Source organism: Seriola lalandi, unplaced genomic scaffold (assembly GCF_002814215.2).
Source record: "Seriola lalandi dorsalis isolate HSWRI2012SDOR001 ecotype SW California unplaced genomic scaffold, Sedor1 jcf7180002054367, whole genome shotgun sequence".
Classification (NCBI taxonomy): domain Eukaryota; kingdom Metazoa; phylum Chordata; class Actinopteri; order Carangiformes; family Carangidae; genus Seriola; species Seriola lalandi.
Window position 1 is genome coordinate 4076 of NW_019524920.1, and position 27029 is coordinate 31104.

At 37.7% G+C, this 27029-nt stretch overlaps 3 protein-coding genes across 15 annotated transcripts in view; all 3 read right to left on the minus strand.

Moving 5' to 3' along the window:
* Nucleotides 1-1852: 1852 nt before the first annotated feature.
* On the minus strand, nt 1853-4493 carry LOC111656729 (fibroblast growth factor-binding protein 1-like). The gene is made up of 2 exons (XM_023408559.2): nt 4431-4493; nt 1853-3427 (listed from the first exon to the last, which is right to left on the minus strand). Exon 2 carries the CDS (start codon nt 3406-3408, stop codon nt 2776-2778), a length of 633 nt encoding a protein of 210 aa, XP_023264327.1. The 5' UTR covers nt 3409-3427; nt 4431-4493; the 3' UTR covers nt 1853-2775.
* An 851-nt stretch (nt 4494-5344) lies between these two features.
* LOC111656728 (fibroblast growth factor-binding protein 2-like) lies at nt 5345-6841 on the minus strand. Its single transcript, XM_023408557.1, has 2 exons — nt 6105-6841; nt 5345-5948 (listed from the first exon to the last, which is right to left on the minus strand). Exon 1 carries the CDS (start codon nt 6791-6793, stop codon nt 6113-6115), a length of 681 nt encoding a protein of 226 aa, XP_023264325.1. The 5' UTR covers nt 6794-6841; the 3' UTR covers nt 5345-5948; nt 6105-6112.
* Nucleotides 6842-9097: 2256 nt separating this feature from the next.
* Nucleotides 9098-27029, minus strand: part of LOC111656727 (prominin-1-A-like) — a 76934-nt gene continuing 59002 nt past the window's right edge. For 4 of the 13 annotated variants that reach the window (XM_087174593.1, XM_087174592.1, XM_087174590.1 and 1 more), the window contains 14 exons: nt 24570-24716; nt 22636-22707; nt 21982-22074; nt 20800-20817; nt 20168-20221; nt 19997-20077; nt 19842-19910; nt 19174-19263; nt 18479-18594; nt 17727-17750; nt 17244-17312; nt 15324-15426; nt 13387-13412; nt 9098-12851 (listed from right to left, as the gene is read on the minus strand). In XM_087174593.1, the coding sequence (XP_087030719.1) occupies nt 15357-15426; nt 17244-17312; nt 17727-17750; nt 18479-18594; nt 19174-19263; nt 19842-19910; nt 19997-20077; nt 20168-20221; nt 20800-20817; nt 21982-22074; nt 22636-22707; nt 24570-24716 (903 nt within the window). In that variant the 3' untranslated portion in view covers nt 9098-12851; nt 13387-13412; nt 15324-15356. The other 9 variants (XM_087174591.1, XM_087174594.1, XM_023408551.2 and 6 more) reach the window with 6 other exon arrangements.

The following is a 27029-nucleotide window of genomic DNA, read 5'->3' on the forward strand; positions in this document are numbered from 1 at the left end:
AACATCATAAACTTTCATAGCATTGTTAAGCATAGTATAGTAAGGCATAAAAATGTCAAAAAACTTCATAGTATAATAAGGCATAAAATGTAATAAAATGTCATAGCATTGTAAGGCATAGTATAGTAAGGCTTAAAAATGTCAAAAAAACGGCATAGTGTAATAAGGCATAAAAATGTCAAAAAACGGCATAGTATAATAAGGCATAAAAACATCATAAAATGTCATAGTATTGTAAGGCATAGTATAGATGAAGGCATAAAAATGTCAAAAAACTTCATAGTATAATAAGGCATAAAAACATCATAAAATGTCATAGTATTGTAAGGCATAGTATAGTAAGGCATAAAATATGTAAAAAAAACGGCATAGTGTAATAAGGCATAAAAATGTCAAAAAACTTCATAGTATAATAAGGCATAAAAACGTCATAAAATGTCATAGTATTGTAAGGCATAGTATAGTAAGGCTTAAAAATGTCACAAATGGCATAGTGTAATAAGGCATAAAAATTTCAAAAAACGTCATAGTATATTAAGGCATAAATACGTCATAAAAACGTCATAGTATAGTAAGTCTTAAAAACGTCATAGTATAGTAAGGCATAAAAATGTCAAAAAATGTCATAGTATAATAAGGCATAAAAACATCATAAAATGTCATAGCATTGTAAGGCATAGTATACATCATAAAATGTCATAGCATTGTAAGGCATAGTATAGTATGGCATAAAAAGTCATAAAAACGTCAGAATATAGTAAGTCATAAACACGTCATAGTCTAGGACGGCATAAAAACGTCAAAAAACATCATTGTATACTGAGGCATAAAAAGTCATAAAAACGTCATAGCATTGTAAGGCATAAAAACATAAAAAAAACTTCATAGTATTGTAAGCCATAAAAACATCAACAAACCTCATGGTATAGTATGGCTTATAAACATCCAAAAAAAACTTCATAATAAGGCATGAAAACGTCAAAAACATCATAGTATAGCGAGGCATAAAAACGTCATAGTATATTAAGGCATAAAAATAATAAAAAAAAAACGTCATTGTATAGTAAGATATAAAATGTTAAAAAAAAATGTCACAGCATAGTACGGCATGAAAACATCAAAAACATCACAGTACAGTAAGACATAAAATGTCAAAAGTCTTAGTATAGTATGGCATAAAAACTCCAAAAACATCTTAGTATAGTAAGGCATAAAAATGTATATTGGTTCTATTACATAACAGACACTTTAAACACTTTAGTGATGAGTGAGGAATAGAAATAGGAACAGTGCGGTATAAAGCGGCGGTTTGTCACGTAGTCAGGCATTACTATGCCAACAAGGGATCTCCCACATTTCCCAGAATGCAACCTGCTGAGAGCCTGAGCTTAATGGATTTCAGCTGTGGGTGATGCATTATCTTACAGCGGGAGATGAAGTTCAAATCATCAAGAAAAAGAAAATCATTGCTGTTTCTCAAATACCAGCATGTCCTGAGGCACTTATAAAGTTGTGTCTGCCTCTTGACATTTATTAAGCAGAAGTTTTTCACACAACCTTCATAAGAACAAGAGCTAAATATCTTCAAAAATTGTAGGTGCATCACTTTCAAACAAAGAAAAGAGCTTCTTCACTGTCTGTTGAAAGATGGATTTCTCTCTGTATGATTCATGAATGTTGGTACCGACACACTGTTTGCTGTTCATGGTTTAGGTCTGTGGGAAAAATCCTGTGGTGGCATCACAATATCAACAAAAGTTGTTTTAAGTGAGTAAGTATTATAGTACAAGACAATGCTAAGTCTTGTGAGAAAGGAAAAACTAATGCAAGAAAACATTTAACACTGAGAAAATAAAAGCTACACATAAGTATTTTATTGCCAGTTATACAGCTTGTTAACAGTTTGCAGCATAACTAGATTATTGCTGATTAAATGCCTTTGAATATGTTGAAGTAATTTGAATTCCACTCGATAGAAAGTGATAAACATTTCAATTCAAGCAGCTTTATTGACATAACCATATTCAGATAAAATATTGACAAAGTGTACATGTAAATACTGACAAACTTTCTGAAGTGTGAAGTTGCACTGATCATGGTATGAATGCCAAATATAATACTGAAATCACAGCTGCCCTTTGATTTTACAAGAAGAACGTGTGAGGTTTTTGTGGTTTCACATTGACACTGTGGATTCAGAGGTTTCTCAGTGCCAAAGTATGCAGGCTAAGGCGTCTAAAAATCACACTCCCTCTGGTTAAATTACTGTGTCAATACCCAATGTGCTCAAACTCTAATCTCCCAGCAAATACCTTTAGTAGGAGTGTGCGCACACATTTTAGAACAGAGTCAGAAAGAGGCTTTGATATAAACTAAATTGTTTAAAAGGACAGGCCAGGTCGCTCGTCTTTAAAGAGGAGGAAATATCATTTTAGTATGATCACGATGGGAAAACAAATGACTTTAAATGAAATTGCACCAATAAACATAAACAGAGGGAACAATGAGTTTTATTCAAAGCTAATGTCTCATTAATGTTTTGCTCTTGTCATCACTGTAGTGACTCTCTCTCAGATCGACAAATCACAGAGCAACATTAAAAAATAGTATTTATTGAGGAGCGGAGCCACTCTTAACAATGGGAATATTTGCTTCAAAGGTTTCCACTCTATGTAAAACAATTTTTTTGGAATAGATAAAACTTTTTCCAAAGCACCAAGCATGTATTAAGTCTATAATAAGCAAAGAATTGATGTGACAACTCTTTTTTCTGCCTCAGCAATCATAATCCTGCACCATAGTAAAAAAGAACGTGCAAAAGCTCGACCAGGAGTCGTCGCAGTACTCCTCTGCCAGCTTCTTGTTTCCAGGTTGACAGGATTTGGCAGGTCTGGGTGCAGGGGGTGGAGGGTAAGGCGGGGCCGTCTTCCTCTGTGCATTATGAAATCTGAAATGAGCATCTCTGGCAGCTCTCTTGCACATACCTGCCCTGATCAGTGCACTATTGTCCTGGCACAGATTCCTCTGCTTCTTCAGCGCCCTGGCGATTTGCTTCCAGTAAAGTTTGACATTAGAAGTGTATTGGGGACAGAGAGATGGTTTGGCAACATATTCACAGCTGAAGCTCCTGTGCCCCTTCTTGCAAGAGACGCTGAGGATGAAGAGATCGTCACCTGTCGCAGCCCACGTGCAATGAGACTTATCTTTGGTGACCAGTTTTCCCTTAATGGGCTGTGCAGAGACAGCTTTGGGTTGGCGTCCAGCCTTTAGTCCTGACCTTTCCTTGTGTTGTCCTCTGTCCACACCTTGTCCCCTCCGCCCATTACCCTTCTGACAGCTGCCCAACATCAGCTGATGGGAAATGCAAGCCACAACCAAAAGGATGGTGATATTGGTGAAGAAAGCCATGAAACCAACACAAAAGACCCTGCAAGAGGATAAATTTGGATTAAGATATTTGAACTCTAATCCCTTTCATTTTCCTTCTTACAAAGAATCATTTTAATCCCCTATTAAACCTGTGTTTTAGAAGGAAACATACAGAAACATTTTGCGATACAATTCAGAATGATTCACATAAGACATGAATAGGCATTAAGAAAAGTTATAAAAGAGGCAATATAAAAACTCATATATATATATTTGGATTTTAAAAGAATGAATTTGAATAAAAATGAATAAAGCAGAAGGAACAGCAGAATAAAACGTTACAGTGCAATAAGAGATATAAATGAATAGACCCAAATTGAATTCAATAAAGGGCAGTGGCAGACAAAGTTTTAATCCTTTATTTAAGAGGTAGACTGGGATGGCATCATCAGAGAAAAAGGTGACATGAATATAGTGATAGCATAGGAAGTAAAGAAAATACTTTACTACTCTACATAATAAATAAGTACAATTCAAATTTGAAAAGTACCATATACAGCAGTGGAAGAAGTATTCAGATCCTTTACATATGTGGAAGTTGAATCTTTTTGTTGTCACTTTTATGTTATTTGTACTTGACTGGTTAGTACAACAGAAAAGCACTGTGTCATATTTTATAAGATCATCATATGTCTTGCTTGTAAAATCTTAATCTGAAAAGTAATTAGTAACTAAATCTGTCAAATAAATGTAGTGTGGTAAAAAGAACAATATTTCTCTCTAGTGGAGTGGAAGTATAAAGTGAGTGGCAATAAAATAAAAAATACTCAAGTACAAGTACCACAAAATTGTATTTAAGTACAATGCAAGAGTAAATGTACTGTACAGGACATTTTAACTCACTGTAGGATTATTACAGGAACATTATTTATAACAAAAGGACCTACTGATGTAAGTGAAGCCACTGTTGAGAGAGCCGCTACACTCGAGCCCTGATACTGTGCTAATACCAAAGTGAGTAGTAACCAGGTATCGTTACAGAGTGACACTAAAACACTTACCTGCACTTTTGAGAGTAAACTTCAGTTTGCAGCAGTGACACCTCAGAACTGAGAGCGTCCTTTACCTGCCGCTACATAATGCTGCTGCAGAATCAGCCCTCCCCTTCACACACACTCTCTCTCACACACACACACACACACACACACACACACACACACACACACACACACACACACACACTCACTCACTCAGACACACACACTGCATGACTGAAGGGCTTAAAAAGTTTTTTGAGTTCAGATTAGTAAACCAATGAAGGGATGTTTTGAGTCGGATTACTGCTTGTGAAATAATTTCTTTTAAAATTCTAATTAAGCTTTTAAAGACCTCAAAAGTTATTATTGCCATAAAAAAGTAGGAGCTTGTAATGCAGTTTTTCAAACATGTTAAATTGTAATCTGCATAACAAACGGCACAGTGAAATTATTTCACTTAGACAAAGACTACTCTTCCTCACCGTTTCATGCACTTTAACCAGTTATTTCTCTCCTACTTAGCACTTAGTCAAATTTGATTAAAATTTAGGAAAGGGCAAATACATAAAACGTCTTTGTATTAAGTGATGAATGCTTACCAGAGTTATGTTGAAGTATCAGGACTAAACATAATCTGTTGTGGCAGATTGTGCTGCCTGCTGCAAGAAGTCCCACCTGCTTTATGATAACTTTTATTCTAAACAAAGTCAAATAAATCTGCGTCTTTTAAGACCTTCACTTGAGCATCTGGCGCTACAGTTTATCAAAAACAAAATGACTTTAAATATCTTGAAACAAGCCAGATGTCCCTGCAGGGGAAAATCACAGACTGAACTCAGACGTCTCTGAAAGTTAAAGCAACAGGGACACCTAAAGGTCAAACACAGAACAGCAGGTGATTCTTCCAGCTTCAGAAAACATACGTAACCATTTCACTGTCAAATTTTCACCAGCTTTAATACATGTTACATGTTTACTGTAGGAATATTACAGTTGTTTCTCATTAAGAGAGATCAATATTTAATAATAACGTTTTCACATTCATTATATCTGAAAACACCAGTACAGAAATCACTGCTGTTTTAGACCAAAAATTAGAACCTTGGTCCTTCCCAACAATGTAATATTCAAGGTAATATTAAGTGAGTTAGATTATATACAAACATGAATACAAATAAGTGACACCAGTGGGTTTTTGTGTTTGGCTTGATCCCTATATTTTTGAAAATGCAGCATCTGCAGAAATATTCTCACAAGTGAAAGTACTTGTGCCATTTCAAACATGTGTTTCATGCAGAAATGATTATAATTACGTAATCAAGTCAGGTAGTGACGTTCTTCCATCTTTGAAAGGATGTTTGGCCAAGTATTTCACATTAGACTGGCTCTCAGTGGATGATGATGTGTGCAAGTTTCAGTGAGGAGGGGTTTGTTTGAAAGTCGCTGCAGTACCGTCCCTTCCCCTGAAGAGAGCGCTGCCGTTCTTCTACCACAGTTTCGCTCCAAGGCGCGTCAGAAGTTATCCTCGTCAGAATTGTACATCTGTGAATATGACAGAAAATCTTGAGCAAAAAAAAGACAAAAGTTTGAATTTTGCAAATGAATTCTGGAACAAACATGATTCAAATACCCTCCTTTCCACCTAAGTGCTTTTGGATTAGACTTAAAACAACATAATGAATTAAAGAGGGTGAGTACCTTTCTCGTTAATTTCGAAACAGCCCAATGACAAAGGAGCAGATGCCTTGGAGTGACCTCCAACAGTACTGCCGAGCCATCCTCTTGGCATTGCTCTCCACAGGCGGTGTTGGTGGTTGTGGAGTGGTTCTCTGTGTGGTCTTCACTCTTGTAGGGACTTGAAAGGATTTCATGGAAGCTTGCCTCACTGAATCAGGCCTGGTAGGTTCAGGTCGAGGTTGAGGTCTTGCAGGCTGTGTTTCTGGTCTTGCCCCTGTGCTTGAAGAATCCTCCGGCCATGACCGGGAGAAGGAAGCAGATGAAAATACCATCTGAGAGTCATCAGTTGCCCTCCTGCACATGTGAGGTTGGATCTGCCTCGGCGCCCGGCAGGCATTGTGGAGCTTCCTTAAGTCCCACATCATCTGGACAAAGTAGTGCCGGGGGTTTTTGTTGTAGGAGCGGCAGGTGTAAGGCTTCCCCACGTAGTCGCACCAGTAGGAGCGCTTGCTGCTCTGGCATGACACCCTCAGCCTGGTGTATTCCCCGTGACCGGTGATGATCATGGTACACGAGTCATTAGCCTTGGTGTTGAATTGGATAGGATCATCCCAGATGCTTTGTCTCCTGCTGCCGTCGCTCTCAGCCTCCGCCGGCCAGAGGCAGCAGGCGAGCAGCAGCAGCAGCAGAGTGCTGGCCTGGGTCCACATTGTGTCAGATGGATGCTGAGTGTGAGAGGAGGAGTGTGGAACTGCTGGAGCTGAGGGCACCTCCTGCTATTTATTGGCCAAGCAGACAAAGAGGGAATTCAGGATATGGAAAAAAAAAAAGAAAAAGCAGACTAAAAGAAACTTGCTGTTCAGGAGGAGGAGAACAGCGACATCAGTTATCAGTTAGAGCTCTCTGATGAAAGCCAGGGCCACATGTCAAACCACCTGTTCATGTTTACCTAGGTGTTAGGTAAAAAGAGAACATGTCACACACGAAGAAATTCCTGAAGACGTCAATTATGTCAATTGCACCTTATAGAACATTTTACAGTTTGAGGCATTTTTGCTGCCGGAGGATTTGATGTATTTATCATGCAAAACATCAGGATTCTCAATAATCATCCGACGTTTGCTCCGTGTATCTCCAATTAAGAAGAAATGTGGCACGTCTGAGGATATGCTAAAGTAAGCGAGCCTCCCGAAGCCCTTGAATTCTTTCTTGTTTTAAATGGCAGTTGGAGCTCACAGCTGTGCAGTGTAACCTATCATTTCCCTCCAAACATAAACACACCGAGACCGCTCAACCACAAAGAAACGTGAAGTAGAAGGCACTCACACACGGCAGACCGAGTTCAGTGTGGAGCCTGGTAATTATTTTCTGAGGTTAATTAAGAAAGAACAAGAAATATCTATATTAGACTTTGGGGGTGAGCGTAGCTGTTGGGTCTGACAGGGCCAGATAGCGTGGGGTGGGGTTGGATATGTCTTTAGTGGCTTTATATCCAGGTCTATCTGGAGAAAAGGGTCCCATTGTGAGTGATATGGGGCCAACTGTCAACATTTCTGGAAGAGATTAGCTTCACTAAATGGAGTGAAAACAATTTAAATTATTATATATTTAACAAAACACAAAGGGTCACTTAATGTTCATGCATCTACACTTAAAATCAAAAACAATTTAGTTTAACGTTCACTCCGTGAGTAATTCTGTTTTTAGATGCAGAGTGAAGGGAAGCACTTCAGTTGCAGTCCCATCTTTTGCTAAACACCAAATTAGAACTGTTTCATATTCAAATCTTCACTCCCCGACCCCCAGAGTGTTTGCGTTCCCCTGAGATCGCAGCACATTCACCAGCAGACTTTGTGAGATGTAAGTATCTCCTTGCATAAATGCAAGTCTATGCTGTCCGCTGCTGTACGTGAAATTCAATCCAATACAACTTTATTTTCCCTACGTGCAGCAACTAGCAACACAGGATAACTCACACACGGGATTAAACGAGGAAATAACAACAGCCAAAAAATTATGTTCAATTAAGAATAAAGGATAACACACATTTAATCTGATAATTGTGTGTATGTGAATTTTCAGTAATAGATAGATTAATAAATAAAGTCTATTTCTTTGCTGGCTTTCAGCTAGTGAATTTACCAAATGATAATAAACAGCTTCATGCAATTTAATTTGTAAATACTTTTTTCCAAAGCCTCTTCAAGTGCATACTTGTATAGCATTGGATTTCCTGCTGTTATTGTATATGGCTCCGCCCATCAAGCTAAAGAGGGATTGTACATACGGTAATGTACAACTTGTGCAAAGCTCAATGAACAAGGACAATTTGTGAAAATTTCAGAAATAACCATTCGAACACAGTATAAATAAAAATATGAAAATATTTTCTCTGAACCACTGCTTCTGTTTTCAACAAGATCTGGTTTTATCTGTCTCTTATACAAGTCTGTTTAGAAGCAGCAGTGAGATGGCATCTGGTTGTGCTGGTGGTGTTTCTTCACATATTGTTCGGTGCCTGAGGAAACCTCAGAACGAAGCTTATGGAAGAAGATAATAATCACATTTTGAAAATAGCTGACCAGCAACACAACTCAGTGGTTTCTGGTCAGAAGTGGCAGCACCACATAAGAATGTGTAGTCCTGTGTTAAAGTCTTAAGATACATTATGAGCAAGATGTCTCATGTTACATGTCATTAACCTCATAAACAACAACGTACCTTCACTTTCAGTAGCATAGCAGATACACTTCCTATGGTTTTCTCTATATGAAATCACACACACACATTTAAGTTTTATAATTTCCTTTTATGCTAGCTATTACTGTATGCTTGATGCCTTTTTTTAACCTTACCACAAATAACAAAACCCTTCCTCTCTCTTTTGGATTAAACCAAAAAACATATTACCCCAAGTTGCGTTGCCTATTCAAAACACAGAACCTATTAAGCATTCCTAGAAAGTCAATAAAGTGTAAACAGAAAAAGGGAATGCAATGCAAATAACAACAAACTGAAGTCCAAAGTTTATTCACAATTTATACACTCTTTCTTTTCACCACCACATAAAATGTTCCTTCCTCATTGGCTCCATCAGTGTCCAACTTTGGAGCACCACAGTTCAAACCAGTTACTGTATCTGTCCTGCCAACATCCATCCAGGGTTCGGATACACAATATCTAGTTTAAGCACTTAGTAAAATCATACCCTTTTTTTCTCTCTCTCTCTCTCAAGGGTCACATCCAGACTCTAGCAGACAAGAAAACCAATGATAGTCCTGTCAAAGTGTGCACACACAGCTGCTTCAAAAAATATCCATCTTAACAAGAAACTGGGGAATGCAATGAAACAAGTAAAAAGAAAAGTGACCATTTTGAATTTAAAATGTATCCAGAAGGCAAGTAGTTCTTTATACTACTTGTGTATGCTGTATGCAGTGTGTGAACTTTAGGTTTATGTAAAACAATGAGCAGTGAGCTGGCATCTATATTTAAGAGATGGGTTCATTTGTAATGTATTTTTAAAAATGGTGATAAAAATGTGAATAGGGTTAGGTATCTTAGTAGCTGTAGCAAGTAGCTGGATTGTGTTTGTGTTGCCATAAAAAATATAAAGGAGGTGAAATATTACTAATCAGTTGATGTTATTGGATCAATTAACTAGCATCAGTTATTTCAAAAGCCCGTTAGCACTTTCTTAAAATCATCAAATCAAGAGAGAAAATTAAACTATAAATTTCACCCCACTTACAGATGAATCGACATAAAATCACATTTGTATTAATGTAAATCCTTAAATTTGGGGTAGTTAGTCTAACTGCTGGTGCACTGCTGGTGTATTCAAACACCACACTTCAAATCCAAAAGTTTAATGTCAAGAATGACGTTATTTTTATTATATTGTGTATTGTAAAATGTTAGGATGATGATTGTACTTCTGACAGGCAACCAGTCATTTGCAATGCGCCCCAAAACCAGAACAGATCGCAAACTTTCCCACTAGCTGTAGCTACACATAAGCTAACTAGCTAACTGGCCAGGAATGTGATGACTGATTTTTACTTAAAACAATTAAACCTGTGCTGGATTCAATAGATGGATTAATTTGTAATGTAAAAGTAATGTATGTTAAAAATGGTCATACAATGTGAATTAGTGAGGGTTATGTAAAACACAAAGGCTAGTTAGCTTACTAGCTGTAGCAACTAGCCTGGATTGCATTAGCGCTGCCAAAAATTGCCACTAGTTTTCAATGCTAGTCAGCTGATATTATGATGATATGCTAGTGCATCAAATTACTAGCTATTGCAAGTTATTGCAAAAGCCGGTAAGCACGTTCTCGAAGTCATCAAATGAAGAGAGAAGATTAAAACTCTAATGTTACTTATTTCACCTTGTGGTCCGCAGTTTTTTTACTGGATTAAAAATGAAATATAATTTTTTTAGGCGTTACATTAGAGGCTATTGTATAAGTTATTCCTTTGTTGCACTGCTCAAAAACAATAGCAAGACATCTTAAATAACTTTCAATGTTAAGATGGACATAATTTTTTCACAGTGTGCATCAACACCCGCCAAGTAAACCAGAAAGCATTCTTCAAGCATTCAATTTGATTGACAGTGCTCACTTGTCCCATGAATGGATTGTCTAATCTTTCACCATCATTACTACGCTGACAGCAGCTGCAGATCTAATCTGTAAACATGGAGGCGAGGTGGATGGGATAACTGGATTGGCTTGCCCGATGCGTTTGAAATAGATTTCAGCATATTTCTCAACCGACAGCCAAATCAAGCGATACAAAATAAAAAATAGCTCTTGAATACATTCATTTGTTCAATAGTCTTAAATGTATCCATAGCTACTGTGGGGTTTTAAAAAGCAGGAACAAAATAAGCACATAAATGATAGACCACTAAAGACCTGAGACCTACAGTAAAAAAGAAAAAAAAAGAAAAGAGATTTGGCTTGAGAAAGTAATTCTCCACTTTAAAAGTTTCTATGAAAGCAAGAAAGATCTCAGTAAAAATGTCATGTTAGTGAACTCAACATGATAGCTTGTTTTGTTAATCAATCCATCACCTACACTGTCGTCATAGTATATATATTAAGCAGTTAAGCTCTGAGTTTATTCTGTGATTTTTTAAAGGGAAAATCCACCTAAAGTACTTACACTGTTACAAAAACACTATTTGGTGATGTAGCTTAAATTACTGATCAGCTTTGTTGTTGTTTGGTGGTTTATTATTGGACTATGATTGTAATGACAGGATGTTAAGGTCAGATATTTCTGCAACAGGTAATAATACATCTTTTCAGGAATGTAAAAAATAAAAATAATAGACTTTTAAAGGTCTATAAAACAAAGAGTAGCTTTCACTCTAACGGGTTGGCCCGCTCAAGGGTCACAGAATAAATCTCAGTGATCCAAAGGTGATTAACAACACAGGAAAGAAATAAGTAAAAATATATTTCTGTTGCATAGAGTAAAATATAAATAAAATACTGCTGTCTTAAGTTTTTAGGTGCCAAAAACTTCAAATAAATCCATTTGTGCAGGGAAAAATACTCTTTGGTTAAATTTCTTTCTGCTCCTTGACACTGCTTCATTTTAAAGGGCAACTAGGCAAAACAAAATGTCAGCATTTTGTTCAATATTTAAAAACTTAGCAATCGCTAAAAAGAAACAGACATATTGACATTAGCCTTAGTAGACTAGAATCAATTGAAGCAAAAAAACTAATTTCTGGGCGGTTTAGAGGCATTCTGGGAAATGTAGGAAATTAACTCCCGGCACAAAATGACAATTAAATGAATATGCTATAAAAATAAGAGTATATTTTAATCTTTACACCGCACAATAATTCCATCACAGACTGGTGATTTCTAACAGCGTAAGAGCATCTAATGGTGGACTTTCCCTTTTAAGAAGGAGCATCTGTGTCAAAATGCCAGCGTGAAACATACTTCTGAAAGGCAACCAGTCATTTTCAATGTGCGCCAAACCAACACAGACGTCAATCTCTGGATGTTTCATAATATTGTAAACATTTTTAAAAGTCGTGCTAAATTTCTTCCATAATAAAACCCAAAAATCCACCCGGTAACAGCCTGTTTTTGTTTTTTTTTGTATTTTTTTTCCCTCCCCATTTCTCAGTCATTAAGGTACCACACACCCACCAACTCATACAGGCTGCACTTAAAAAGGACGCGCCATTTTCAACAAAACAGTGCTTTTTTTTTGTTTAGTTTTTTTGTTTTAAGCACATCATATTTCATGTTAATCTGCACCTTCCCCCTTTAACATTTGCTTGTGTTGAATGCGATACATCCATTTTAAGTGCAGGAGATAAAGCAGCTAGCCATGACCTTCGGGTGACCTTTCAGCCACGGTTTTCTTAAGCACAAACAAGTACATTAAAATGAACAGGCATCACATTTATTGTCATGTCCTCCCGCTGAATGTATTTTCAGCTTGGTTTTGTGTCTGAACAAATGTAAACGCAGACACAGCAGTTCTTTGAAAAATGCAGAACAAGCCTGGCTCAGATTGATGCTGAGGGAGAAGAGTTTGATGTCCTGCAGGCAGGGTTTCTTGGAGGGGGCGGGGGGGCGTCGGAGAGCGGGTAACTGTCCTGGGCCGTGATCGGCCCGGTAGAGTCGATCGCTGTAGATAACCTGCAGGGCTTTGTGTGTTGTGTTTCTGTCGTAAAGGAAACCAGCTTTCATTGATCTTCGTCTGGTCCGAGGGATTGTGAGACGTACGGCTTAAAAAAACAAACGAAAAAGAAAAAAAGGACATGATTTGTTTAGTAAACCCAAAATATACCCAATGTATTTGCCTTAAAGTTTGCACATACACAACTTCTACGACTTCCTTAGCTCTATTCTCTCACATGGGGATTTCTGCAACACCGTTAGAAAACTACACGCTCATTTCATCAGTCTGCACTAATCGATCCTCACTGTGTTTTAAAGTAAATTAATTAATTAAAAAACAAGAATTTTTATTATCCTGTCAATAGTGAACTTTCTGTAATTGACTCTGATAGAATTCTCCATTCTGCAATCGAAATGCTACAAACTCATTTCGCAAACTTCTTCCACTTGTTTCAGGAAAAATCTGATTTGTTAACTCAATACGAGAATAAATTACTTGTTAAATAACAAGAAAGGGGCTCTGAGCCGTTGTGTTCTTTACAATTGATCCGGGAATCGAAACTCATTCTGCTGTTGGATCCATTGCAGCAGATTAATCTAAACCGCTACAATAAAATATAGAATGTAAGAGAGCAAACTTACTGTTTTAGTTCCAGTTTTCGAGGGCACTGGGAAGACAAATATAAGAGGAAAATGAATCAGATATTTTTATAAATTAAGTAAATAATTCAAGACAGTGTATTTCTATTTTTTTTTCTTTTAGATGACCCAGGAGATTAATGCAGCTCTAGCAGGGTTGTGGAATAAAAGACATGAGTGGAGTGCAGTCAGTGATGCTTTCATGAAGAGCCACAGAGGATTTACAAAGACCGCATTCTGTTTTTCCCCTCTAAAAATGCACAATTCTTACTGTAGTCCCATAAAACATGCTTTCCTCTGGGAATAATGCATTTCCCTACAGATATTAAAAGTTACATTTTATAAAGACTATATGTCATTTGCAAGAAAATGTGACATTGTGTAACGTGATTTTCAGTATCAAGTGTGAGTGACGGTGTAAATATGTTCTGAAACAGCAAATATTTTTGTTATAATCTTTATTTTCTATAACTTCTACTGTCCACACAGTCATATCCGTCAAAATGACGCCAGGAGCAGAATTGTTGTTTTAATGAGGCCTTGCTATTTAAAGCAAGAGTATGTAACTTTTTAAAGAAGAAATAAGTTATTTATTCCTCTTTACATATAAAAATTTTAATATATAAACAATAAAACGCTCCTCTGCTCCTTTACGGCTAAAGCCTCACGTGGTCTGGTATGACCAGTAGCTTATGGTGGCTAATGTTAGCAAACCAAGCAAACGTATTAGATTAACATTATCTATTAAAGTTTACCCTTTTCCTGTAATTGTCACATGTTGCTACAATGGCTGCCGTTCAGAAAAAGTTCTGTACCCTGGTGGTTTGCTTAAAAAAACAAGAATGTCGTTTTTATTAAATTTGGTTTCACCTGTGGATATAAGTATGGCTGTATTATTTCCCACAGTTCTATTTGAAACAAAAGAAAAGATCTAGACAACAACAGGCCTTTTTCAGAGCAAACATTTTGAGTAAAAGCAGAGACGGCACCGTTAACGACAGCTCTGCTCTGTTCAAATGACCCAGTAAACCATGACAGCGTGACAGAGAGCCAGCATGAACAATACCAGGGCCGCGAAACTGAAGCAGCTAAATGGAATTCAGATACTTTGACATTTTTTATTATTTAAATCTGTGTTTTTCTCTACTGTGACATGTCAAAATGTCCTCTGTGAAAACGGTGTATACCACCACCTCCAGACAAACTACAAACATTAACAGGGAGTGCAATATCATTTTCTGTATATACTTAATTTTTGGTTAAATTTGCATAATACCCGTGAAGTGCAGTTCCTGTCAGCACTAACAGAAACTAACAGAGCGGACAAAAGGCATGTCAACATCAAAAGGCCACTGACACAAAAAAGCAAATGAAGAAAAGTATCAAATATGGCGTTTTTGCAAAATTATAATTTCAAGCATTCACACTAACCGAGAAGAGCTGTTCCAATAAAGGCATGAAACGGTCAGACAGGCTACTGACTGTTTTGTAAATGAGGCAGTTTTTAGACCCAAATGATTTTATTCTCAATAAGGAACAAAACTGAAGTAAGGCGGAACAAGCACATGCAGCATTTCTCCTCTACAACACACTGACAAAACAAGTCACAAGCAGTCAGACATAAATACTGTGAAGACATTTATGGCTCGTTAGCGATTCCCGAAATTAGCAATTCTCACCATGATGGTTTTCCTGCAAAGTCACTGTAGAAGCAGAAAAACGACTAAAACAAGCTGCGAAGAGGCGTTAGAGAGTTAATGTTAGAGCGGTGCTCAAGCAAAACAAGGAAGATTAAACACAGAGGAGAGAGACGGATGGCGTGACGACGGCAGACGAGACGACAGCTGTGTGAAGGAAAGGTGTGAGGTTGTAAGGGAGGGGTTTAAAGAAGACGGTGTTAGAGAAACAAACACGGGTCTGACTCGTTGGTCTTCCGGTACCTTTCAGGAGCCAGGACAAGAGCCGGCTCTCTGTCACCAGTCGATGTGCCTCGGAGGAGCCGAGGCCCGCGGGAACCTGTTCATAGTGTCATAGGTAGGGATGCTACCAGCACAGGAACACACACACACACACACACACACACACACACACACACACACAGGGCACAGCATTAACAGCACAGACAGAGAATTCAACCATCACTTTTCTTGTGAAACCGCTTCTTGCCTCTTACTTGGCAAAAAGAAGCGGGATGAGCGGATCACGAGACAGAGAGCAGAACAGCTACATCTACATGAAGATGGATGAACTGTGTGGTCGGGTATAGGGGCAATAAGTAAGTTTCTGCAAACAACAAATAATGATTACATTAATATACAGTGTGGTCCAAAAGTCTGAGACCACTTTACAGTTACCTGTTTATCCAGCGATCACAGTTTAAAGCGAATGAGAGAAGTTAAGTGTCAGTGTTTCAAGAGCTGCTAGAGGTCATACCATAGGTTACTTAGTGCCCCTTTAAAATCCTAACTTTTGGACAGTGATTTAATTTTTTTTTAGAAAAATCACAAATGTATTACACAATATTTATTAGAAAATGACAAATCCATCTTTGAAAATGTTCTATTTCCAGGTTACTACCTCAAAATTGCGAATAAATGAGTTTTTTCTTTCCACTAAGGATTATAGTGGATAATAGTGGATAAAAGATTTGTTTCTGTAACGTGGCTGTTTTGCTCTCTGCCTGTAGCCTCTGTTACAGTAGGTTGGTTGGCCAAACACATCCCCGTCCAAGTGCAACTTAAAAATATACAACATGCAGTTAGAGGTTGTGTTAAAATAAGGAGTAAAAATCAAAAGGAGCAGCATTCTCAGCATCACACCAAAGCTTGACATGCTTGCCTCTCTCTGAACAAAATGATCAGGTGAACATTCATCGGACTTTGGCTGACTCTAAACGAGAGGAAACAGGAAGAGTTTTCATTTCACACGATCATCCCAGAGCGCGGACAGAGCGTGCAGCAGGTTAGTTTAAAGGGGGAGATTCCCCCAAAACCACACAGAAGAACATCTGGCAGCGACACAGACAGAAGTAATGGTAGCGAAAATATTTAAGATGGGACGGACTGAGCAAACGATTTAAAGTAAATTTCCTGCTCAATCCTTATGAAAGAAGAACAGTTTGACATTTTGGGAAATATATATTTATTTGAGTGTGAGGTGAGAAGATTGACACACAGAGCTGGAATCATCTTAATTGCCGGAAGAAGTTGTTCTTAGTCACGGCAATGCAATTAATACCAAATTATATGTTTTATTTGGAAATAAATTGGAATTTTATCGACCCAGGAAATAAAGTGTGCTCAAATTTTTGTCCTGGTGATGGTACTGTTGACTGGGTTAGAAACGAAAGTCTTTCTGGGTCATGCTGACAGGAAGGTGAATATCTGTGTGAATGTTCATGGCAGGCATTTCACTTAAAACCACAAACTAAGCTAACCCCCCCCCTCTGGACCCAGCTCCACACTTAACGCACAAAATGGTACAAATCTTCTCATCTACCTCTTGAAAGAAAATTTAAATAATAATAAGTAAAAATAGCTTTTGATTTGACTTTTTTTTTTTTTGATACAAGCATTGCAAAACAAAACTCATCATATTGGATGTTTTGTAATACAAGCTACCATTACTTGTCACTTTTCAGGTTGTTATTTAATTTTCTAACCTCCAGATATGTGTGTGGGTGTACACATGTGTGTGTGTGTGTGTGTGTGTGTGCATGCAGTGAATCAACTCCCTCAAAGCCATGCATTGTGTCTCCAGCTACATCATTATCCTTGTGGAAAAACAAGAAAAACCCATTTCCCCAGGCATGCCTCCGCTTCCCCATCACATGCAGTCGACAGGATTAATATAGCGTTTACCTTGTCATCATAGGATTTGGGATACCTTGTGAACGCTCACTATGATAACCATTATTACCAATTTCCATACTGAAAACAAAATATTGTATACAAAAAAGGGATGAAAAATGTAATGTGAGAGACATGGCATGCTGATCAAACTTTAAGAGTAAAAATGCTTAGCCAAATTTTCGCAAAAAGAATGTTAGGAGATAAACATTTTTTTTTTGAGTATAAACCGGTGTTTTATTTACACTATAACTTACAAAAAACAGGTGGAATTGTAAGGTAATGATCGCAAGAGCCCTTCATGAAAGGTAAGGGGCACTTTTCAAAAGGTAGCACACGACAAGAAGCCACACCATCCACCCATAAGAGCAATTCCAAGCTTAAAAACATAAACCAGCACCAAGAATTTAGTAAACAATTCTATGTACAAGATCCAGAGAAAAGCACAGAGTGATAGTAGTTGTAAAGGAGAGGGAGGTGGGTAAAATGTCTTACGTTTTCATGGGAATTGTCTCAATGCTATAAAGATAACACACACACACAAAAAAAAAACAGCAAAATAAAAATGTTACTGAATAGAAATGCACCAGAACGTTGCCTGTAATCCAGCAAAGATCACATGACGACTGCTGTAGTTGTGCAAAGCCGTGACCGAATGAAAGCAGAGAGGGTGAACAAAAGCTCCATGAAGAAGACACACGAAGTGACAAATGCATCAATGTTTCTTTGTAAAGTGCCAAGTGCTTGACAGAGAGAGGAATGAAACCAAAAAAAAAAAGAAAAAGAAAAAAGGATGTGGAAGATGGAAATAGTAGAAATGGTTATCACAAAGTAAAATGCCAAGTCCCAGAAACAGAGGAACTACAAGGAGGAGAGAAGGGAAGAAAAATAATAATAAATCAACAATAAACCAGTGCAGCTACTGTCACAACAAAGAACCCCGTCTTTTACTGTCAAACAATGTTCAATAGCAAATTAGCAAACTAGAAATTCTACAAAGTCTCATGATTTGCAGTTATGATGGACGTTATCTGCAGTGAGCGAAGAGCAAGAAGCTGAAGAAAAAGGAAGGATGAAACCATGTAGAGCAGATAAACTTTCTATCGGATTGACTACAGCACACACTGTCTTGTGTAATTGCTTCGAAGTAATCAGGCGCGTCGTATCATGTTCTACAGACTTAAAAAATAAATGCTTTATACATAGTTAAAGACGCAGCAGCAAGAACAACGACAGAGAATACTCACTCATCGTAAACATCCTCTGTGTCCATCCTGCGGTAGTACTTGGCCAGTTTCACTGCCAGGATGATGCTGGGCAGCAGGAAGAGAGTGCTGCAGCCCAGGCCCATCCAGAAAGTGTTCTGTTGAGAAAAGACAAACCATTAGACCTGAAGCCATTAGTCCATTAATCAACTGACAGAATATTAATCTGCAGCTACTTTCATTATCTATTAATCGTCGAATCCTTTTCCTGCAAAAGTGATTTTTCTTTTTGTCGTTTGTGATTTAAAACTGAACATCTTTGTGTTTCGCTTTGATTTGGAACATGCACGTTTGGGCTTTCAGATATTCCATCTTTAATTCTATAGACCAATTCATTAATTGATTAATTGAGAAAATAATGTGCATTTTAATTGATAATGAAAGAAACAGTTAGCCGCAGCTTTAAAAATAGTTTCAACAAACAGTTAAAATATGAATATTTTTCATATATTATATCACTGGGTCAAATCAGCTTATATCAGCTAAGGTTTTAAAAGGTTTAGCAGCATAAACTAAAAATCAAAACCCTGTATTTATGTTTCATTACCCATATGAATTATTGTAAATCTGTTGTGATTCAGCTTCAACTCCAATGAGCCACCACCCAAAACTTCTGAAACACACTTTCCCCCCACGTTTATATGGAGTCTGTTTTCCTACATCTCTAACACCATTACCATAGAGTCGACCAAGAAGCTACAGGTTATGATTTCCGTCGTGTCCACCATGTTGCTGAAGGGCTTGCACTGTGCGACCTCCATGGCCAGCTACAGAAAACGAGACATAAAGAGCGACGGTCAGCGCACAGAACAACTCAGGAATACGAACCGCACGTTAAATTCTGTTTCTGCACTCTAACATGAAACCCTGTTGTGTTACCACGCTACAACAGATCCCTGTAGTGTAACTGTGTGTCTTCTTGGAAAACAAGAACGTTGTGATTAAAATATTGACAGCTCTTGAGGTCTGAAAAACAGCTTCAGGCTGCAAACGTCTTTTATTTTTTTTCTTCTTCTTCTTCTTCTTCTTTATTTTGAATTCCTTAAGTTAACTCCAGAAGAAACCAATGTGCCCAAAAGCAAATTCCTCAAATTTATAGATGTTGTAACTGTTTTATTTGTCGTCTCTATATTTACTCCCAAACTCTTATGTAACATGCGAAGGTCGTTCTGCCAGTAACTCCCTGAGCTGCAGCAGTCTTTGGTTTTGACTAAATGAATATATGTATATATATATATATACATAGTATATATACAGTATATATCAGTCATCACCTTGCAAACGAAGCGAAAGTGAGAGCCACATGAGCTTCTACAAGTTAACAGATTAACACACAAACACTTACAGATGTTTTGACCCATTCTATGTATTGGTGGAAGTAGCCAACTATGGTCGCTGTGTATTTTCCTGTTTCCTGAGGAAGATAAGGACACGGTGTGAGCCACACATCGTTCACAAATTAAGAATATAAACGAATAAGAAACGTCACTCTGCCGTTACCCGCTTGATTAAATGTGAAGCATTCTGGGAGATGAGATACTGGGCAGCTTCAATGGCATCGAGAACCGCTAAGACTTTGTTCTGCAGAGAATAAAACGATGATTTTTGTTGAGGTTGAGCCTGAATGTAACGGTAGATTTCAGATTCAGACCGGAGGGCTGGTTTACTTACCGGCAGATCCGAGGCCGTTCTCTCCAGGAACCTCATGCTCTGATTCAACGCGCTCTTTAGGGGGAACATTGAGAACACAAATTAACACCAACGATGACAAAAGATTAGGGATTCATTTTAACACCCAAAAACAAACGTCGGTGAAACACAACGTGGGAGAAAACCAAAACCAACCAACACTACATGAACAACATTATGCTCTGATCACAGGCATGCTGAAGACATTTGTTCCAAAATGAAATATCCACAATGCAAAGAAAGGAATACGTCACTTCCTTTCCTTTTACAACTGCTTACACACTGTTCTGTAACACTCTAACAAGTGAACACCTTGATTTTCCCACCAATGACAGTTTTTTACCAAATGTATGACTGAATATTCACATTTCTTTCCTTATTGTGGATATTTTTGTAATATTTTGGTACAAAACCCTTCATGTTCACCACCATAAATGATCTTTATGTAATGTAAATACACAACACACACACACACACACACACACTATCCTATAACACCATCCAGAATGAGATATATTTTTCTCAAATTACAACAACATGTTGGTATTTCTCTAAATGTTCCTAATAATGGATGGGGGACACTAAATACACAGGATGGACATATTTCTGCTTACCCTCGCTCTAACATATTTCTTGAAGTTGAAAGAGGAAAAAAAACAAAAACAAAGAAGAACATAAAAGCTTTTGTAAAAATCTGTGTTGGAGCACATCACTACTTGTCTGAATTGCTAGTAGCAATAAATCCTCGGTGTTATTCAAAAGAATGGGATTGGCCTTGACAGAGAAAATAAAACTGAATATTTAATTTGGTGTTCACAGATATGACACGTTTGATGACGAAAGCCTGAGGATCAAAAAGACTCGGTTTTTCTGATGATATTAAACGAAATTCTGAAATATATTTTCTCCGTCAAAGAGAATACCTTTCTCTTCAATAGACATCTGCACAAGTAGAACACATCGGTTACGGCTTTTACTCCAGCACAATCGTTGACCTGAAGAACTTTTCCTCTGAGCATCGACCTTCTTTCTTTTTTCTCTTTTTGGCCACTTGAGGAGAGCGCAACAAGCTTTAAACACAACACTGACATATCATCAGTTGCTTAGTTACTCATCCAGCACATGAAGCGACATTAGCACTAATTTCGAGTTGTGTTTCTGGGAACCCGAGTAAGAATATTCATTCTAATTTAGCTCCGTTTTGGTCTCCACCCGTATGTGTTTTCCTTTAATTTGCCTCCTTCTTTAAATTATTCACTTTCCTACATTTCCCATAGTGCCTTTAAGCAACCCCCCCCCGGTCAATCACAGTAGTGAGTATGTGCTGCATTTATTTGCACTGCAAAAGTAGAACGGGAGCTGGAATTTTTCACAATAACAAAACACAACATGCCCTGTGGCTGCAATGAATTCTGGTCTTTTGAAGCCAGCGTGGGTGAGGAAACTGGCCCACACCTCTTCTGTGCTGGGTTTCCAGATGGCTGCCAAATACTGACTGCAGAATATTAAGTCAAGAAAACTGACATCTCTCTTTTTTTATTTTTATTTTTTTAAATGCACAATTCTAGCTGTACTGTAAATATTATTATAACGATCGTCATGTCAGTTCATCTTTGGCCAGTTGTGCTTGAGAAGAAGCTCAGTCATGACAACAGAACTACCCAGAATTACCCGGTTTTTAAGTGCTTTAGGGAAGATGCTCCCTTTAAGGACAAAACTGATTCAACCAAAAAACCAAGAGTCCAGTCAGACATGAGAGTCTGGACTGGAAAGAGAGACAACACAGTGGGTTTTACCATGGACTGCTCCATGGGGGAGATCTGTTGAGTGTGGATCTGTCGCAGAGTGCCGATGTGGCCCTTCAGAGCGCTCTGCAGAGGGCCTCTGGGCTGAAACACACACACACACACACACACACACACACACACACGCACACACAATATATTATTATTATTATTATTATTATTATTATTATTATCAATTAACTGTTTTCATCCCGCTCATCCAACAGTCGGTGGCATTAGGAGAGGTATCAAACTTTATGTTTTAAAGGAACTGGTTGATCTAATATTTGGTTTAAATCATGAATAACAGGTGATGCTGCGTGTAGCATTTACAGACAAACTGGTCTGAACATTAAATTTAATCCTGTTTCAAAAGACTCTTCCTCTGAATTCAACTCCAAGCTCCATTTTTCCGGAGGCTCCTACTGGCCTCGCCGGTGGGAGGTGAATAAATGTGTTGTGTTGCTTGAATCGGCTGAAAGCGTGGCGGAGCCGTCAGCCCTCTGTGAGACACCGAGCCTGTGTTGAGGAGCGGCTGCCGAGAGCTTGGAGAGCAAGATCGCCTAACCCACCATCAAGCGCTCCCATGGCATTGTAAATAAATACACAAATTAAATTAAGTGCCTGGTCGGAGTGGATGTTTGTGTATCAGCCAGGTCTTCTTACCATAAGGTCTGTCTGGGCCTCCAGCTCTCTGGCATAGGAGAGCAGGTCCACAACAGTCACTCCTTTATTCACCTGAAGATAAAGATGCATCGAGAGAAAGAATAACGTAAACACTCTGGTCCGAGTAGCAATGTTGAGCAGAAACCAATTACATAATGTTTGGTAGTAATTTAAAGTCTCTGTTGTTATTTTCTTCATTAAAAAGTTGCAGTTTTTTAATCTTTTGTTCATTGTGTTGCTTCTTAAATAAAATGCTCATAAATAAAATAATAAAGAAGCTAAAGATGAAGAAGACTGAGCAGCAGAATTATATATTTTTAAAAACCACATCAATTCATATTCTTCCAGCATTTTCTTCAAAAGGAAAAGCTTAAATTCTCCAATGACTTCATTTAATGAAGGGTAAACATTTACTTTTTAAAGAACAAAATAATCATAATAATTTTTTTCAACTTACCAAAAAAGAAACAGCGGAATAGAACGAACTCACTTAAATGACGCCCAAGTACAGATAAGCCTTTTCAGCTGATGTAGATCTGACTCAAGTTAATTAAGTGGCTGGAGACTTTTTAATTCCTTGTCACACCAAACATCTGGCCCCTCCCACATGGGATTATAAAACACATCTGTTTTAAGTATGCATCCTCCAATAATACATACACAAAACAAATATTATAAGTGCATCTATGTTCTTTCAAATAACAAATCCCAAAATGACGTGTTGACAGAAAAGCACTGCTACAGATCCAGAGCTTCTCCTCTTCTCCAGTTAACTGGCTAATTTAAATGTTTCATATATGAACATATGAAGTCGGTCTTTGTGCATCATCCATATTTATAAAGGTATTTAAAACACCGGATCTCGGCCGGGCACATAGAGATCTTTTGTTTTTAGAAATATTATATACAACATAATTCTCAGCATCTTATTCATTTTTATCTTCTTAAATGTACACAGTTTTGGTTTAGTCCATTATCACCAGTCCACAGATTCTCTGCTTTTCTAATCTGTGACTATATTTTCTTCCAAAGAAGTGCAGGTGCAACAAATATTTGTTGAACATAAAAATATTTCATCCTGACTTTTGGAGATCGAGGTGTGAGTGAGTTGTGCATCAGGACAGGTGGTTCACTTGAATGGAGTCCTTAAAGCCTTCCTTCCTTCTTTTTTCCCCCTCTCTCTCTCTCAGGAAATAAATCTAAGCGAACCTGACAGGTAATGTTGGAGGAGACAGGGAATGCCAAGTCCGGGCTTGTTCCTACACACTCTTTGCCTTGGCAGGACGACTTCTGGATAATCAAAGCTTCAGTGGTTCTCGGCAGAGCCCAGTGTACTGTGTCACGTCGCCGCTCATGTCAGGTAGAGCGCGGCCGCCTGCAGTACGTTAACTGACAGCGAAGGAGGAGGCTGTTTAACTGAGCCTTAGGAACCAGGCTATTTCTGGTAACATACCATTAAAGTACAACTGTAATACAATAATACTAGTGTATGTCTTGAACAATCTATTATTAATATTTACACTGATCTTTCACAACTAATCGGGTATTTATAGAGAGCTAACGCTAATAAACTGACCTCACACGGCCGCCTGACATGGTACAATTCACATTAAGATGCACTGACCATTATTCTTTGTTATTGTGTGTATGTATTTGTCTGTGCTTGTGTTTTACGTGTTTTCAGCTCGTTCTCATGCTTGTCCCTTTTTGTTTCTGCTCCTGTCTGCGTGGTTGTGTGTGTCCCCGCCTGTCCCGTTACGTTTGTGTTTTCCTGTTCATTCATGCACATTCTGAGAGAGTCTGGTTTGCCCCCTCATACTTATGGGTCTGGGTCTGTTGATTCAGATGTGTCACTGTACATCTGTTTGTTTATGTATATATATACATATATGTGTGTGTGTGTGTGTGTGTGTGTGTGTTTTTGTGTGTGTCACCTCTTCCAGATAGTCGGCGTAATTGATTTCTGACAGCCCCGCATCAGCAAAATCCTGGAGGTTCTGCTTCCCCTCTGCCTCTAACAGGATTATTCCTCTCAGGTCGATCTTAACGCTGTCCAGCTGACCCACCACATCCTTAGTAAACTGCAAACAAAGAAAAGGTACAGCAATAGTTTTGACTAGGCCTGGAGGTATTTAACACAACTAGATTCTCTCATCTACATATCAAAGCTTGTTCTACTGTTGCCAAGGGCCCCGACTGTAAATGTTAACTTGTTATATGTTCATTTTTGCATTTTCTGAGAATAACATCAACAATGTTTGGTACCTCGACTATCAGCTAAACCTCCAACTCGTATTCATGGTCGTTAGAAAAGCTTGGTTATGCGTCACAGTTTAAGTCTGTGTCCAGTAGAGACAGAGGATTATTAACGTCAGTAACAAATACTGGCACTTTGCTGAACACAGATCTTAAGGATGTGGTTTGGATGGAAGTATACATCCCACTAAAATGCTTTTTCTTGGTTGATTTTCCTGTTTCTCCTTGTTTCTACTGTAAATGCCCCCGTTAATGGATTCATGCGCATAATGTTTCCCTTTAAATCGGACTAAAGGAATAAATTGTGATGCAGAACTGAACTGCAATTAATAATTAAACAAGAAGCCAACTTCTAACTCGATGTGGTCAAAGAGAGAGCAATACTCAGCTGAATAAAAAACACTGCAACAGTAAAAATGTTATATTTTTTAAAGCTCCACGGTGTCGATATTGAGTCAATATTGATTGATGATTTCCACAAAGGATGTCTTTAATAGAAATATCTCACCACCAACAGAAGATATAGCTTTTTGTGGCACTACAAAGAAAACCCACATATTATACAGGCTATAAGTTTATATGGCTATAAACTTGTTTGTTCCTCAGATAACATGGGACTCACATTGTATTTTCACATTGGCTGGATTTCCAATAAAACTAAGAAATGTCAAACACATTAAGTTATTGCCAGAAGGATGAAATAAAATCAACTCCAGATAACAGTAGCTCCAAAAACCAGAGCCCAAGTGTTTTCATTCATTCATACATTATTGGTAACCTCATGAAAGTTTCGTTTTTTTGTCATAAATTGTGATTTCATGTTAAAACAAGTTATGAAAATGTATGAATCTGGTGAAAGGAGTTGATTTTGTTAAAGTAAAATTTCCCAATGGCCTCAACAGTGAAATTGAAATCCCTAACATTTCCCTTACATTATCCCTGACTACTTGAAGTACTACAGTTTGATTGCAATTAGAAATGTAGAGAATAATTAGACCAAATTATAATGTTACTTGATGAACAAACATATCACAAACACATCCTGATAAAGAATTAGCACGATTGTTTTATTTATACAACATTTATGCCCTTAACATTAAATTTGTCTAAACACTACTGACCTTTGGGTGGTCTTCACCACACACGGCGCTTCCTGTTTGAAAACTGCTCCGCCCTAATCTATGATTGGATATTAGAAAAGTCATGTGATTTTGATCACATGACATCACAGCTTGTCGGAACCCATAGTTTTATTTATTAATTTTCATTGGTTTTGAGAAAGACCTGCATCAGTGAAGCAAAATATACGTGGCCAGGCAGATTATTATAATACTATGATTTAAAAAAAAAAAAAGAAAAAAAGGAATCAGAATCACTTCCTCTTTAGCGATTTTGCCTAGAAAATAAAAGCGCAAGAAAGTTGTTTTTTTGTTTGTTTGTTTGTTTGTTTTGCAGCAATGCTTTATCTCAAGCTATTTGAGCTTTTATTCTGAAAACTTCTGAAAGGAAGTTCAAAAGGTTCTATTGGTTACTCGACAAACGTCTGACGGAATCACAACTTACGGTCAAGACTTTCAGAATAAAATCAGAGCGGAAACAGAATGCAGATGATGAGCAAGATCTTCACACGTGAACAGTAACTAAACAAATTCCAGTTGCATTTTTATCAATATTTTAAATTAGCTTTTATATTTTGGAACGCCATCTAATGGATTAGAAAAGAAACTCACCTTATTTTCAGTGGAAGTAAATACACGAAGTTACTGGATTCTTGGTCAAGAACATTAAAACACACAGAATCATACATCCCGTATAACAAGGCAGTACTGCACCAAAGTGACGGGCATATATTAATTGTATGTACAGCCGCTGTCCAAAAAAATATTTCGTCTATGCTCAAAATTTATAGTTAATTAGTTCCATACCAAAAACAGGTGTGGTGTATTTAAAATGAACCTGATTGGTCGATAAGGACAGTCCGACATAATCAAATAGGAAGCGCTGGTTGGTCGTTTAGCGACAGTGACGCACATCTCGTGGAGGTAAAGGTAGGCTACTTCTAAACACCTGGTCGTTATTTGTGTCAAGCAAAAACTAATAAAAAATAACTAACTAAAAAAAAATATTCACAGACACGA

What these genes read in the sequence shown, in the direction of transcription:
- LOC111656729 (XM_023408559.2), bottom strand. Translation starts at nt 3,408, where the DNA reads ATGGCTTTCTTCACCAATATCACCATCCTTTTGGTTGTGGCTTGCATT.
- LOC111656728 (XM_023408557.1), bottom strand. Translation starts at nt 6,793, where the DNA reads ATGTGGACCCAGGCCAGCACTCTGCTGCTGCTGCTGCTCGCCTGCTGC.